Genomic DNA, 17040 nt, shown 5'->3' on the forward strand with positions numbered 1-17040 from the left:
ATTAAATAGGATAGTTATGTCCCTTAGAATATTATTTTGTTCTGCAGTTGACAAAGCAAGTGATTCCTTTTTCCTAGTGTTTACACAGTAAAACTTAGTGTGTTGCATGGGTAGCATGATGCTGAATCCTGAGTGAGCATTTTTCCTTCACTGATGCATTTTTGTACCAACAGGTGTTTCTAATTTATCCACTTACTTAAAATAATAGTAAAATATGAATATAAATTGAACTTAGTTTTTAAGCAAAGGCAAATTTTTTTCTTTCATAAAACCTGTGGATAGCATCTACTAACGCGCGTTGTTCAGACTTCGTTTTCTGACAGTGTTGTGATGTATAGCCTAGTTTTTACTTCGAAAATTCCACTAAGATCTGGTGATGTGAAATTGAACTTAATAATATGTACAATAATTGGGACCCTTATCTATAGATCCAGAGCCTTTAATTTGAAAAGCCAGTCTTGCAAGGTGGTTCTTCCCATGGGCACAGGGGACTGTGACAGCTATTTCAAGGTTCTCTCTCCCACGGGGACAGGGGACAGTGGTTATTTGAGCATGTTTCCTTTCTCTGCCATTCCCTGTCCCCTTTGCTATGGGAAGGAACAGCTACTGTGTTCTGAAAGAGGTAAAAAAGAACTGTGTGCAAACTTACTATTGTTTTTTTTAAAAAAAAAAAAAGTCATCTTGACTTTGTTGTAACTGACATAACCTTTCCCACCCCAGCTATGTCTGCTGGGGAGGCATGTTTGGATTTTTCAAGAAGGAAATAGGAATGCTGCGGTAAATCTTGTCCTATCCAGCTACTCCCCTACTTTTATCTTTTTGTTGTGAAGATCTAATTGTAGTAGGACTAGTCCAACTAGTGAAGGACTATTAGTTGCAATAGCGAGGGCTAGCAATGTGTTTTTAGGCCAAAAAAAGTGTCAGTCTACCTCTAATAAATTGTTGTGTGTTTTGGCATACTTTAGTTCTTTCTCATGCATCCAGTGCCTTAGCATCTGTGCTTTAGGCACATAATGAAGATTATATAATCCCTAAGGGATTCTACCCCTTTTCTGAGTTCTCATAATTCTTAACCTGGAAGATGAGAATTGTCTGCAGGGAAATAAGGAGGAGCTGTGTTGTCATACAACTGCAGCAGAGGTTGCTAATAGTTGCTATAGCCCACTTAGTCCTTGGTAGATCTGGCTCTGGTGTCATTTCTGCTTCCTCAGGAAAAGTGAACAAGTGGTTGAAGGAAGAGCGTGAATGAATTTTTTTTCAAGTAACATTAGTGCACTGCAGGTCATTCAAGAAGTGCTAAGCAGCTGTGCTGCGTTCTGCCATCTAGGTTCCAGTCATTACGTTTCTGCAATTGTCATTCATTGCCAGAGCCACACTTTTCACAACTTTTTGGATGTTTTTATACACCTTTTGTTGCTGTCAGTACAAGACAAGCTGGCACCTTAGCTAGTACCAATAATGCTGTTTGCAAAAGTACATTTTAATGGCTGTTGTAATCATTTGTAAGATTACAATAGTGATTAAGCTGTGTATATATAAACCCCTCTCTAAAGTTGCTGGCAGCTTATGTATTAAAACTGATCATCATACAAATGAAATCTGGGAGGCTGTGGGTGCTGGGTCTGCATGTATTTTAGATCTTTTAAATTATCAAACATACTTGGGAGGGATGCATTCTTTTCTCATCTCAAAGTCCTTTTCTAATGGATTGAAACCAGGATGTAGTGAGGATTTCATTTTCCTTTCATTTTAGATAGGCTTAGAAATATATTGAATAAGAACAAAACAGGAAAAAAGGCAAAGCAGCTGAAATGCACCTGGCAAAATAATATAATGAAGGTATTTGAATTGTAGTCTGTAAATAAACACTGTGATTTTTGTAATTGCTCAGAAGTTGTCAGCTGTAAAACATTATGTCTGTATTTAAAGATTGTATTTTCACTTTTTTTTTTTGAGAGGTGGTGAATTAATTGACTTGAGCAGGAACTGTGTATGTATGGATGAAGAGTAAAATGACATCACTCTGGACAGTACCCCTTGCCTTCTTGAAACCAGAGCAGTTATTTGAACTAAATTTCCATATATAGATGTTAACACTGACTTTAAAAATAACAGTTTAACTGTAACTTTATTATTTTCAAAGCGCTAGAAATATGTTTTAGAACCAGACTAGAAAACTAGGTAAAATGCTACATTACAGCTAGTCATAGGCAAGTGTTAATTAAGAACTTGACAGAAGGGATTATTGCCACCTTAAATGCTTCTACATCTATGGAAAGGTATATTGCAAATTGCATCTGTATTATGATAATTGCATGTTTAGTGCTAAATTTTAGATGTAATAACTAAGCATTACAGCAAGAGTAAAAGCTAATCTCTTCCCAGCTGTATTACAAAGAGTTGCAAGGCAGGATCTGTCATGGTTGGCCTTGCTGCATCTTTGCAGCTGCTCTCAGTGGGAGTGCCGGGCTCACTCTGGCTGCTGCCACGTAGTAATCGCATGTTGCTATCAGAATCGTGATTCTAGATCGGTGGACTAGTTTTCAGATCAACTTCCTACTTTGGCTGTGGTATGTTCCCTGTTGCGCTGCCTGCACAGGAGGCTACGTTGTATCTCCCCACGTCAGATACAAATGGTTATTTGCCAAGATATACTTTGCTTTCTGCACTTGTCTTTTTCTACAATTATGCTGAAGATTTTAGTCCCAGTCCAGTTAAACTGTCATTCTGGAGTCAGCTTCACTCCTGCTGCCTCTTCCACTTGCTCACTGTGGCAGCCTCCAAACCCCCTAGTGTGTTTGCAGTCCACATTCAGGCGGTGCTGCCATAGAGCTCGGTCTCAGCCTTAGACCTTGGGGGTGGAGGGGGGTGTTACTGAGCAACCCTTATTTCATACTGCCATTCCAGTGCGATTAACCTTACACGCATGTTCAGCCTGCGGTATAAAAAGCTACCTTGATTTCAGTGAGATGTGCTTAATCGCATCCTTAAGTATTTTGTAGGCCTTTTTACCAATTAGAGGTAAATAGAGCCTATGGAAGTAGAGAGCATGAGTAGCCACACATATGCTGTTAGATTTGCTTGTACTTTGTGATTTTAATTCTGAATATAGTCATTAACAAGTGCCTTTCCATACTGCTGAGATATTTTGGTTTAGGCTCCAGTTTTTATTTTTGTGACGACCTAGATTTTCTTCTTCATGTGGTCGGTGTCCTCCATTGTATTCAGGAAGGATATCTCCACTACCCAGCAGATGTAGCAATAAACCCAACAACCCGTTTGCAGAATTGCACTCGGCACCTGCTAGGTTCAAGCATCATTTTTGCTTCCAAACTATTCACTTATTTACATGTTGCATGTAATAATAAAATGTAGCAATAATTGCTTACAAAATGCTAGATTTGAGAACTGGCCCCTTAGGACTGAATATTCAAAACAAACTACTGTAATTATCAGTGTGTTTAAATTGAGCAGGGTTTTAAAAATTTTTTGTCACGTCTTCCTTAAGGACTGTAACACCGTTGAGTTCTCTTACACAACACACAATCAAGATGACGATAATGTAACAAGATACCCCGGCATAGTTGTGATAGCTGTGGACAGAGGATCTGACATAACTGGTTTGGAGTGCTTTGGCATGGTTTTGATGATAATACAGAGTTAAATTTTATGGGAGACTTGAGTTCTTTTCACCCAAGTGGCCACTCAGATCACCCAACATGACTTTCTGTATTATATTGTATAGATTTATGTAGCTCTGATGTCTATTTAATCACTGCCCAATTTAGATCTTAGAACTTCTTGTTATCGTTGTTTAAATATGCATAACAGCCCTTTCAAGTGTGACCTTTCTGTTGGTATGTATCTTGGGAACAAAAGAAGGATTTCATAATGAACAGCCTTGCCATAATGAGTCATTATTTTTTAAAAATACAGCAACTATCTTAAGCAAATGTCATAATATATATTCTATGGTCAGCACCAGTTTGGACAAATTGAGCCACATTCCACACTAAAATGCTGGTGTGCTAATACAAGGCAACAATTGTTCCAGTTGTTTCAGTGGGATTTTTTCACTGTTTTCTGTCCAGTCAGGCAAGTTCTCCCACATTACTTGGGAGATGAAAAGTGACTAGTTTTTAAATAAGTCAACCTAATTTTGCACCAATAAGCATAACACATTCAACTATGGGGAATAAAATACATTTCACTCAGTAGAGGTTTGTTGTTTGATTTACAGATATTAAATTTATGTGGCTTATTTTACATTTAATAATTATTTATCTATGATTTGTATCTAAGTTCTTCAGTGACTGATGAAATGCTGTTCCATTGCATCAGCTGAAAGCTCTTGGTATAACCAGCTTAATCCCCCATTTTACTTTCATGACTTCTTGTGTTGAAATTACAAATGTCATTGTGTAAAATCCCCTGGGAACATAACATCATAACCTCAAATTATTATCTATGTTATTACCTTGAAATGGCCTCCTAGGGTTATGAACACTTGTGCTAGTTCTGCCAACCATTTAATCTTGTTAAGAGAGTTAAGGGAAAAAGTAAGCGAGCCTAAACCTGAATTTGACAGAGATAAGACTACCAAAAGTGTCTCTACAGAGCTGGGATACGGAAGTGCATATAAAGTGTACAACTACTGCAGCTTCTCCAGTTAAGATGAGGTATCTGTATCAATTAGGGTGCTGCAGCACCTGCATCCTGTTTTCTTCAGTTGTAGCAAAACACTGTCCTCACTGAAGTGAATAGAAATCCTATAGTTAAATTTAATTGGGATTACAACTTCACCATCTCTGTTTCCCATATGATCCATGGGACCTATGATTTTGTTAGCTGCAACCCCATGAAAACGTCAGTCACAGAACATATGTGATGTTGCAGACATGTAGGCAAGTTACACACTTAGATGGTGATCCTGCTGATGTGGATGGAGTAGCACAGAAGGCAGTGACAGCCTGCAGAACTTCTCTGTTCCTGTCATCTGCAAGATGAGATCTTACTGTACAATGTAATAGCCTCTTCATAATACCGTATGTTATGTATGAAGTTTTAATGGTGAAGAGCAACTCTTAAGAAAACAGAGAAGAATTATGTGGATTAATCAAAAAAATAAAATTTTTATAAAGTCGAGCAAATTGTTACATAGCATAATGAACATAAATCTGGAAAGATTAAATTATTATAAAATGTTAAATGTAGGAAGCTCTAGCAAGATAGCTATGTAGAGGCATTTTTGGTAGTCTTACCTATCAAATTCAGATATAGGCTCACTTATTTTTCCCCTTAACTCGGCCATTTATTCCTCACAAGAACGTCTATCAAGCAGAAACCTGCTTCTTGTAGTAATACGTTTTATAAATGTATTTTACCTGGAAGTGGTCAAGAGTCTGCTCCACAATATCCCTTGTACATTCCTTTTACAAAGGTACTTAGTCTAGAGGTTTTTTTCCCCGTTGTCATGATAAAACATTATCAACCAAGTTGTAAATAAATCATGCTCGATTGCCATTAAACCCAAGGCACCCGACATATTAGCTTAACAAAATGTAGGAACACGACACACTGCATACGTTGTTGCGCAGCACCGCCTCGCCTGCCCATCGCCCACCGTCTCGGGGGTGAGCATGGTCTCACGGACTTGGCTGGCATCACTCACGATAATTAAACACAAGTTAAAACCAGGACAGCAAAATAAACAGACGTCACGCGAGCTGTGCTGAAACCCACGTCTTAAAACCGCCCCCCGTGCCGGCAGTGGCCTGGTCCTGCGCCTCCGAGCTGCGGGAGCCCGGCCGGCCCGGCCCTCAGGGCGCTGCGCCACATTTTGAGATTTCCGCCTCTAAATAAATAAGAGATTTTCCCTTTTTCTTTGATGCTCCAGATAATTTCAAGGACAACGCGGGCCCAAGGCTCCCCCGACATCGCCTCTGAGGAGTGCAGGCCCGGCAGTGCACCTGCCACCCTCGCACGCCGCAGGCAGAGGCCGCCGCGGCGCTCGGACAGAGGGAATGGCACGGCCCCGCTCCCCATTTATTTTTGACGATTTCTTTAACGTTTAAGTCACAACCGCGCTTGTTTTGGGGTGCCCAGAACACGGCCGAGCAGCCGGGGGGGGAGTGTGAGAGCGGGCGGCCGCCGCTTGGACGAAAGCGCCCGGCGCGGCTTGGGCCCGCCCGGCTTCCGTCCCAGATGATCCGTCCGTCCCCCCCGCCGCCACCGCCCCCGTCGCCGCCTCTCCCCGCCCCCGGCCGTGGCGCAGCCGGGCTCGGTTTCCGTGATAGCTGCGAGCGGGGCCAGCGCCGCGCTGGGTGTGTGCGGGAGTCCGGTGGGGGAAGCCAGCGCCATGGAGGAGGCGGCGGCTTGGACTCTCCGCCGTCCTTATTAGAGCCGCCGCCCAGCCCAGCTGGAGCCATGGACAAAGCCGACAAGGTGCGGAGGGGGGACGGGCTCGGCGCTGAGGAGACCGTAAACAGCTGCGGTGGGAGGGGGGCAGTGACGCCTCGGCGCCGCGGCGAGGGAGGGAGGTGAGGGGGGCGAGCGGGCGGGGAGAGAGGGGGAGCGGTGGGGCGGCGGCCCGGCTCTGTCAGACCCGCGTCCGTCAGGCCGGGCCCGGCACGGCCTGGCCCGTCCCTCAGGCAGCGGCCCCGGGCAGACGAGCGGGAGGGGTAGGGCGCGGCCCGCGGCCTACCGGAGCCGGCGGTGGCTCCGGGGGAAGAACGGGGACCGGCCGGGAGGGGGGTGGGGGCTGCTGTTCCTCGCCGCCGAAGAAGGGCCCCTGGGAGGCTTCAGGCGTGGCGCTTCGAAGGCTGGAAGCGGGAGCTCGGCGTGTGTTTGCCGGGTCGGTGAGGCGGCCGCCGTTCCCTCTCCCGGGGCGGGAGGCTGGGCGCCGGCCGCCTGCGGGAGGCGTCGGGCCCTGCCCGTCCCAGCCCTGCCAGCGGCCGGGCTCCGGCTCGCTGGGTGAACTGGGAAGCTGGGGGCGTCTTCCCTTGGTGTTCGCAAAGGGATGTCAAGCTCCGTTTTGGCCTTCTCTCTCTGCTTCCTTCAGGCTTTGTTTCAAGCTTGGGGAATAATTGCAGTTAGTGACATTTAGTTGAAACCAGCCTGGTCGCTAGAAGAGACTTTGACAAGCTTCTCCAGAACTTCGCAGCATGAGAGATGTGTCGCTCGTGTTGAAATACTGTAAATACCGGGATGAGGTTAAAGTTTTCAGTGTTAGGACATAGGTGATGGTGTCAGTTGGTTGTCTGGGTGAGGAAGAATAGGGTATAGCTCATTAATTCTACAAGTTGCTGTTGTTTTGCCTTCAATATTTAATGTGGCTTTGACAAGGTAATCAGTCTGCAGTATTCTTAAAGCCCTTCAAACTGTAGGTACGGAGAAGCATAAGCTGCAACTTGACAGTTCAGTTGTTATATATATGCAATAAAATATTTCATCATCAGGAGGTAGTTCTAAAAGATATATCGGAAATAAATGTTACCATCCATAATAACCCGATCGTATTTTTAAGCTTCTGTTTCAGCAGAATGCATTGAAAATTAATGAATTATTGCACTTTTTGAAATAGTTTTCAGCTTTGGCATCTCCAGGGGTTCTAATAGTAGGATTAATCAATAAAATAACAGAAGCTCCTGTAGCAAATTAGGTACTGAGTAACAATGCACTCTATAAAGATATTGCTTTTCATTTTGTACATATGTTTAAGGAAGTTAGTGGACAGTATTTCTTACTACAGTGTGCCTCCCACTATGTCTTTCTTACCAGGCTTTCTGATGTGATGATTTTAAATTCACTTTTTCCATGCTTTCTTATTTGCCTTCATGTAGCAAATCTGAGCTTATTCTGTAAAATTTACATTAGTCTAGTCCATTATACCTTTTGTTTTAAAATCTCGGGGTTTTTTGTTCCCCCCCTTTGGTTCATCTGTAATTAGTACTACAGTACACTTGTAAAATATTTGTTCCTTGTTGCTTGAGTTCTTTGTTACGAGAGGTTCACACATGTACCCCTATCAAACCATTCTCCTTTTTATTTGTTGCAAATGGCTCATGAAAGCTAAGAATCCTTGTGTTATTCGCAGTGTAAGGTGTTGACTCTGATTATCTTAACTAAGTGCAATATTTAAACTTGAAGGTGCAGTTAAGCTCTTTGAAGCAGGAACCATCTTCTTGTTTATTCTGTTTGCAGCGTATCTAGTCCTGTTGGTTCCTATCCACCACTAAAGCTTCTAGGCAGACATGATTAATACTTGATGAGTTTCTAAAATGATTCAACTGTCTGGCTGCTTTTGTTTTTTCATTATACAGTAGCATCTTGATTAGGAGCTTTGGGTTTGTAATCTCCTTTACCAGTGTGTTTAAGGTTGCATCAGATCTGGGTGCTATTCCATCTTCTCTCTGATTTGGGCTCCTTTCTGTAGCTGTATTGCATGGCATCTGATAAATGAATATTAAAGCATGCGATACTTAACCTCTTCTCCCCTTTCCCCCAGAATACTCTCTTAGTATGGTAACTATACATGCTGATAGGAATAAATACTGTGGAATTACAATATGAGGGAGCAGGAATTTTATGCCATGTTTAAAGTGTGATATTTCAAGAGTAAAGGGGGATTGCAAATGCTTTGATGGGGTATGTATTTGAACAGAGTCTTATGGCGTTGGCACAGTAAACCAGTATGAGGTGTCAAGCACCAAGAACATTTGGACGCTTAAATGACAAAAAGATTACTTGTAGGTTGTCCTTCATGTTTCTTTTGCTTAAATTCTGGTATGACTTTGCTTGTTATAATATGCTTGGTGGTATTTTGACAGCTGTCGTAGAAGAAAACGTAGTAAAGCTGTTGAAAAATAATTATTTTATGATAGGTCGTATTGTGATATTTTTTTTTTTGTAGTGAGTGTGGAAGTTTACTTCTGTCTATGCCAGAACTGAAACTATTCCCATTGAAAAGTGTATGGGTTTCAGCTGTTAAGTGTAGGTTATTTCCCTACAAGAGATAAAACTCAGCATGTGATCGCAGACGCTCTTTCTGTTGAAGCCGATTGTGGTAGAAAACTAAAGAGAAACGACTTGCCCTCTCAAAGGTACTGCTGTGCTTTGATTTTTTCCTAAGTGTAACAAATTTGTCTTGCCCTATGATTAAGACATTTGGTTCCATTGGTGCAATTGAGAAATCAGGTGAAGTTGCAAAATCAATGATTCGTGTTTTGTATTAGTATTGCTTAAAGACAGCCTGTTCTGCTTGCCTCTACTATTCTTGGCTGTTCAACAGTTGGCTTGGTAATAGGCTTGCTGTAGATCTACTTCTACATCAATGTTTTGTGCTCTTTATCCTATCCAATTTCCTTCAGTGCTTCTTACCCATAACAGAGTTTTCAACTGAAGCAAACTGAAAAAGCTCTGTTTTCCTGTTGTATGTTTTGCGTGTTACTTTCTTTTCAACCTTGAAAGTGCAGAAGAATGTTTTGAGAGTTTCATGTATGTTCGGCAGTGAATTTAAGTATTATTGATACAGTATATGAATGCTAACTTTTTGATCACAGACTTTATTTATCCTTGACTTGTTTGTGGCGATGAGGATTTACATGAATGGTTTGTAGTAATACTTTTAGTATGTAGGCTACAAAGCACTCATGTTACTACTTCACATTGATAATGTGAGTTTAGAAGTTTTGTATGCACTGCTAAATGCTGTAAATTACATAAGTGAAGAGGATCCAGTTGGTAGCTTGCTTTATCTTTGGACAAGCTTTGTAAGTGTAAACATTAAATTTAATTTCCCCCTCTTTTTTCCTAAAACATGCTGGTTTTGAATTTAAACAAGCCAACTTGTCATGTTGTGCCACTTGCTCATCTTCTACATATATGTAAAAATGTCAGTACTTAACTTAGTTATAGTCTGAGCATGGTACTTTATTCTGTGAAAGGGAAGAGAATTATGCATGGTTCCTTTACTATGAACTGAGGAAAAAGGGAAAGACTAACTTCATAGTGCATTTGCTTTATGTTGCATTGAAATTACTATTTTTAAGCTAAATAGGGTCGATTAAATTTTGTGCTATGTTAAATGGCCTGCTGCTGGTGTTTCCAGTTGGACAGCATATTTACCATTCCTGAAGTATCTGCCACTTAGAAGCAACTAATTATAGAAACAATTGCTTCCATATTTGTAAAGTTTATCTTAAAATAGATGAAATGTGACCTGTCTTACTACTAAAATGACTTTAAATTATGAAATCCAAAATTCAGAAGCAGGATTTTTAAAAAAAAAAAACCACACACAAATAAAAAACCCCACTTCTGAGCTATGTTTTTATCTTACATTTATGATGGGACTTGTTGTTTCCAGACTTTGAGGCAGTAAAACAGCTGATTTTATTACAGCCCTCTGAAATGTGGCATCTGTGTCTGCTTTCTCACCCTGTAAATGGTAAGACTGATATCCAAGTGCTCTCTTCTAAGAGAGCAAGCTGACAGAGATCCTATTTAATGGAAAATGCTGAATGACATTAAGCTACAATGAACAAAAACTTTTCTAAGATTAAACATACAGTGCTATAACTATAGGACAAAGTTTACCAGTCTGTTCCTGCTTGTGTCATCTTCTGTCTTTGCAGCTGTTGATGACTACAGTAGCTTTTATATAGGAAACAAAGGATCGTTTCAGTACATATGCTGTCTTGAAAGAGTTGTAATTGTTGGACTGAAATATGTAATGTGCTACCGCAAAACATTTTGTAACTTAAAACCAGGGAAATCTACAAAACAGACTTCTGCACAAATCTTGATTTCTTTTGAAGGGGGTGTGCTTCTGTTAACAGGAAACTGATTGAAAATCTGATGTTTCACCATGACTTAACCAAACTATTCTAAATATAAATTTATCAAAGGTCAATTTCAATAAAGCTTTGTGATGTGAGTAGTTGAATAAACATTAAAAAGTTGCACTCCAAAATAAAATTAAGTTTGGTCTTGCAATATTTGCCTTTAGATTGCCTGATCAAAAACATATGTTGTTTTATATGAACCACTTAGAGTCTGACCCTGCATTTACTGGTGTCAGTGGCAAAGTGCTAATTCTTTAGTGGACGCAGGCTAGAATAAGTCTCAATACTGTGAGAACAATTATAGCATAAATTAGTATCACAAGTGCTCTGTTGTACATATTAGGAAAGGTGTAGGAACCTTTGCCAAATTCTTTAGCATTTGACAAATCCTTCTTGTCTAATTCTTTTTGTTTGCTTGTGGTTACAAACCAGTGGTGTGATCAGTCCTGATATTTCTGTTCATCTGCACTTGTCACTCCATTTGTACTGTGTGAATGAAGCCTTTGAGGAATTGAGTTCATACATATTTGCATGCACCTTGATTTATGCGCTTAGTACTTGCTTCTGAAGCAAAATGCTATTTAAAAGAAGGATCTCATCTCTTATTCTGGAGTTCATTTCAGTTGTCTTTGTCCACTGAGTCTTGAGCATGTCAACATGATATTTTAAAAAATCCCAAACCACCACCACCAGACTTCCATTTGGCATTATTATTTCTGTATCTGGCCCAAGGAGCACAGAGACAACCTGTTAAAAGAAATAAGTCTCAACTGGAGATAGTTTTTGCTTGTCCAGTGCAATGAGAAATTAGCAGCACCTTTACTTAGTAGATGATTCTTTTCTTTTGCTTTCTGTTTTACTTTCTCTTCTTACACTATTCGGGGAATATTATTTCTGTTGTTCTGATAACATATTAGGAGCCTGGAGACCTAAAATGCCATTTATTAAAGAGAGGAGTTAGTTTGTCTGTCTTCACCCTTTCTCCTAGTCAGGAAAACCATAGTCCTAAAAAAATCTGCTTAGATAACTTTGGGCAAATTACTTAGCATTGGTATTTTGTTTCCCTCAAGTGTCAAATGAAAACACTAGCTGTCTGTGAAATGTACTGATATGTCTGCATAATCAGACTGGAGAGTCAATTCTGTTTATATTGTGTTTGGTTAGCAGTCTGACCTGACTTAGTAAAATTGTTTCCCCTTTTTGCTTTAAGTTCAGTTTAGTGTCCTCATCTGAAGACACATCCTATGTAAAAAGGAACTTCTAAGTATTTGGAGGGAATGGTAAAATACTATAATGAAGCAATATGTTGAAGTTAATTTTATTTAGTTGGTAATACACTTGATCTGTCTTTCTGTTTTCTACCCTGAAGTGGAAATGGGGCCTTGTTGTCTAATGAAATATATCAGTTGTGCTGAGGATTGTTTGTATTATGCTTGCAGAATGATTTTGAAACATGGGTATTAAGGTTTTTAAGTTTTCAGTTGCTATTCTGGTAAGTTAGTATATATAGGTATGTATGTATTAACATATCTGTATATAGCCTGCAGAACATAATGCAAAATTTAGAAACAGAGGACTACTCTAAATTCTTATTTTTGCTGAAAGAAGTTTCTTGGAAGCATTAAAAAAAAAAGCCCTCCAGAAACCAAGCCAACCTGTAGGTACAGATTAAATTGCACAAGAAAACAGTGTTTAAGGTATAATGCATGTAAAAGAATTCTGAAATGCAGTTTTGATTCCTTTAAATAACAGACACTATCAAAGTTCTGTATGCAAAAAAAAGACATTAATTTTCAGATACACCCATATGTGTTTATGATTACAGGATATGCTGTAGCTTTATTTTACCACTGTAGGTAAGCTAAATATATTAGAGTTGTACAGAAAACAGTAAAGATATCAGCCTGTTTTTCTGTCATAACAATAGTTAATCATTACCTGTATAAGAAACTTGACAACAGGAAACTATTAAATGAAATTTTCCTGAATGTGTCCAGTTACATAAGTATGTTTTGTGTGTTGGGTTTTTTAAAATAATTAAAAAAAAAAACCAAAACCCAAAACGACGCACAATCCTATTTTTACTGGAAAGATTTGAATACAAATTCTATCCCTAATTCTTGGATGGAAAAGGTAGGGATTATCTTCGCAAATTTTCAATAAATACTTTAGCTAATGCAGCCTTGCTGATGGGAGACATTTGGCTCCTGCTTTGATCAGTGTTATCTTCTTTTCTTAATATTTGATGTGACTGTTCTCTCGTAATACTAATAGTGAACAATGATATAATATCACAAAAATCATTGTAATGAGACCATTGTGCAAGTGACTCGCTATTAAGGAATGCTTTTTGTATTTCCATATCAATCTCCCAAAATAATAAATTGAAAGAGCAGACAGCCAGACTGGAGAGCCCTTTAAAATAGGGAATCTTGTCCCAACCTGAATCACAAATAAAATATTTTGACTGTTTTCTGAGCTAGTACTAGAGTGGTTTATAATGAGTATCTTGGCTAAAGTTCACTGGACATGTTGCTGGGAGATAGTGACCAGCAGATTAGGAGTAGTTGTTTGAAAGTTTTCAGCGCTTCATTAAGAATACCATATTTGTAAGGCACTCATCCTAGTTTTACTGGTCAATTTTCCATGGATGAGACAGCTTTGGTGTGTTCTTTTAATGTTTGTGACATCTGGTTTTGTAGGCCAGCCCACAACTAAACCTATTCTTACACAAATATTTTTGCCTGGCAATCTTGAAATAGCATGCAAAAGCCCTCTTAGTTTTCAAGGAGGGGATTTGGGTGTTGGTATTTCTGTCCGTTATTATGCGATCACTGTACAGAAGCACTTGACTGTTTTTATTAATGAAAAGTGTTTATCCTCAAGGTGCTGTGATGAGGAGAACGCCTTGGAGTTTTGCAGAGTGCAGCGGAGGGATGTGCCTGAGGTCAGAGAAGAAGCTCTAGGCAGAGCAGGATGTTTGATTTCCGTTGCATAAGTTTGGTGCTGCTGCTGCAACTGCACCACAGCTTTTCCTCTGAATGTAACTTCAGGAATTGAAAAAGAGTTAAGGAAGGAATGTTTGCCTACTCACTAATGATCAAGAAATGCATTTAATTAAGGTGGTTGTTCTACTGTATAGCAGACTTTGCTGTACAGCAGGTAGTGATACTTCTGTACTGGTGCTTATAGTCATAAGGATGGTCATTAATAACCATTTTTTTTTATAGGGATAATGTATCTTGTCACTTGCAAAGATGAACTTTCCCCCCTGCTGCTCTAGTTCCACTTCTATCCTTTTATTTTTTTAGATGTTTTGTTTTTCCTTGTTTGACTGTTATTAAAATATTGGGTCTCTTATGACTGATGTTCTTATTAAATAAGCATATCAAAGCAGAGACTCATTTTGTCAGAAGGGACACACTGTGCTTTCCCAGCACACTTTGACAAATCCAAAGACAGAGAAGCTTCTCAAGAATGGTGAAAAATAATCATGGACTCTCTATTTCATTATTTTTGCTTTTTTTCACTCCATTTTGTATAATTTTTTTGAATTCTCAGTTCAATTATAAACAACCTTTGGCCTTAGTCACTGTGGTTTGCAGAACGTTGTGCCATCAAAGCTGTTAAGGATAACTTTGATCTCAAGTTAATGCTTGCAGACATCCTGCAGACAGTGTTCTCCTATCTTAAACAATGTTTCCCTTAGAAAGTTTCCTCCTGTATTTATAAGGCTCATGTTTAGTGAGGTGCACGGTATTTGGGAAAAGTGAGTTTAATGTAGATGCCTAAGTAGAAATTATTTGGTGAACTGTGTTTACAGGAAATGGCTAATGGTGAAGTTTGAGCTAATATTGCATAAAATCTCATGCAAGAAGTATGAGCCAGCAAATTCGGTAATGGAAGGGTAAAAGTAAAAACAGAGGCAGGCACTTTGTCTGTAATAACACTTTTTGTAGGAAAAAGTTTGATTCCACTTGTACAAGTCATCCAAATAGCTGTTAAAGAATGACTGCCTTTGCAGTTACTTAGTTTGGGAGCCATATTTGGAGATGAAAAGAATGCATTGAGCAAAATTTTTGGCTTAACTTTTTGAAATTAACTGGAATTCTAGTGTTATAATTACACGTAATACACACTGAAAATACTTCTGTATTGTAAAAATGTTGCACCAATCACTAGTAGTTACGGTTTAATAGTGAGTACTTACATAAAAGCTCCCTAACTTTCACAGTCTGAACTGTTTTTTTTCTCCTCTCTGTAAGAGTACATGACAGCAAAGTACTTAAATACCGGTTGGTTTTCAACTTGCTTGGTCAATTAGAGTGTAACTCGTGATCCGAGTAATTTACTTGATGATGATTCTACCTCTTGATCAGTAATTAAACTTTCTTGTACCTAAGTGTGTCAGACTAACTAAACAAAGATTCAGTACTTTGACTGACTGGGTCTTGACCTCACTGTTGCTCAGACCAATGTTTGAACTCGGATTTTTTCTAGTACAGTCTGATACATTAAAGCACTTACTCATCAAGTAAAAGTAGCTTTGCTTACTGACTGGGACAAGTGTATTTTCAAAACATTTTTGGTCTTGCCCTTCCCAACTCATCCACCCCCATGCTGCTGAACAAATGTGGGATCTGATCCCATGTTTTATTTAAAATATAAATTTTGGGGGCTTTTAAAATAAGTTTGTAGATTCAGATATTGGACCATAAGGCTGAAATGTCTCTGAATGGATTGTGTGTTTGACAGATATCAAGGACACGGTCTGAGAAGCTAGAAGAAGGTAGGCATGGGGCTACTTGCCATGACATTTTCAGAGCTCCCCTTGTTTAATTGAGTCTGCTCATGTGGATGTTGTACCTGTTGCAAGGACAGAAGGCTGTTCTCAGCACATCAAACCTTCAGGCTCTCCTTTCTGTAAAATAAGAGCATGTACTTGTAAAGGTTATGTGTTGACTCTGGAATTGTTTATTAGACAAAGGGAAGGAAAAGTTTCTGGAGTCCTTGCCTGCTTTAGAGAGAATCATCTTAGAAATTGGTATTCTATGCTCTACTAGTGCAAGACAAGTATAATTAAGCTGAAATCTGTGTACAAAAAGATGCTTTGGCTGAATGTAGCTTATAATGGAATACAGAATTTAAGGGTATTTTGGATCTGCAGTTGTCTCATTGAATAGAGCATTTTTTTATTGTTTTAAGTATAAGATCCAGCTAATACATACAAGAACAACAGTGTGGGTAAAAACACCTTATAAACTGTTGAGGTTACCTTCAGGATTGGGGGAGATATTTTTTTTCTTTGAAAGCACAGTTTAAAACTTACTTCTAAGCAGTCTTTAAGTCCCTCTTCATGGCAAAATTTAATCGTGTTCTTAACACTTTAAAATGTTAAAACTGTGCAGATGGAATGTGTGTGTGGTTCTTCTGTGGTACACCATTCTATTTTAGCAGTAAACCAATGGTTTACTGCTGAAAAATCTTTTTATAATTGCCTAGGAACACAGTTGATTTTGTAGAGCAGACCAGGCATTACTACATCTTCCATATGTTGGTTTCATGTACGAAAGCCTACAGAACTGTGCTCCACCTACAGTGCTAGCTTGATTTCTTTCTGTGCTCAGACTAGTATATCCTCTGCAAGACCCGAACTTCGGTCCCTTTTACATTAGTTAGTGTTTGTATTACACTTTGAAAATGTAAAGGTTAATATAAATGCTAAGTGTTGGTGATCTGTATTATAGCCTGTGTTGACTGGAAGGATGTAATAAGCACTTGCCAACTGTTTTCTACCTCTTTCAATTTACTGCAGACACCCTGTAGTCTGTCATCCATTTGCCTGCTATTTGTGATAGCTGCCATACAACTTTATGAATCTAAGTGTTCACAAACAATTTATGATTGTATTTAATGAAGACATTGTTACTTTTCTTTTTCTTAAGAATGTCAAGCTGTCAGCTGAAGTAGAACCGTTTATTCCTCAGAAGAAGGGTCCAGAAACACTAATGATCCCAATGGCACTTCCTAATGACAGTGGAGGAATTAATGGCATGGAACCAACACCTATCCCTAACTACCTGATCACTTGCTATCCATTTGTACAGGAAAACCAATCCAATAGGTAAAATGTGGTTGTGGTCTTCATGGATGATCTATTTTGAAATGAGTTTAAACTTCTGGTAGCCTTGAGAGG

At 39.3% G+C, this 17040-nt stretch overlaps 1 protein-coding gene across 1 annotated transcript in view; it reads left to right on the forward strand.

Moving 5' to 3' along the window:
* The first annotated feature begins 5964 nt into the window (after positions 1–5964).
* Positions 5965–17040, forward strand: part of SECISBP2L (SECIS binding protein 2 like) — a 30942-nt gene continuing 19866 nt past the window's right edge. Inside the window, 2 exon segments of the mRNA XM_064456359.1 lie at positions 5965–6444; positions 16790–16968. Coding sequence (XP_064312429.1) covers positions 6205–6444; positions 16790–16968 — 419 coding nt within the window. The 5' untranslated portion in view covers positions 5965–6204.

This window comes from Phalacrocorax carbo, chromosome 7 (assembly GCF_963921805.1).
Source record: "Phalacrocorax carbo chromosome 7, bPhaCar2.1, whole genome shotgun sequence".
Taxonomy (NCBI): domain Eukaryota; kingdom Metazoa; phylum Chordata; class Aves; order Suliformes; family Phalacrocoracidae; genus Phalacrocorax; species Phalacrocorax carbo.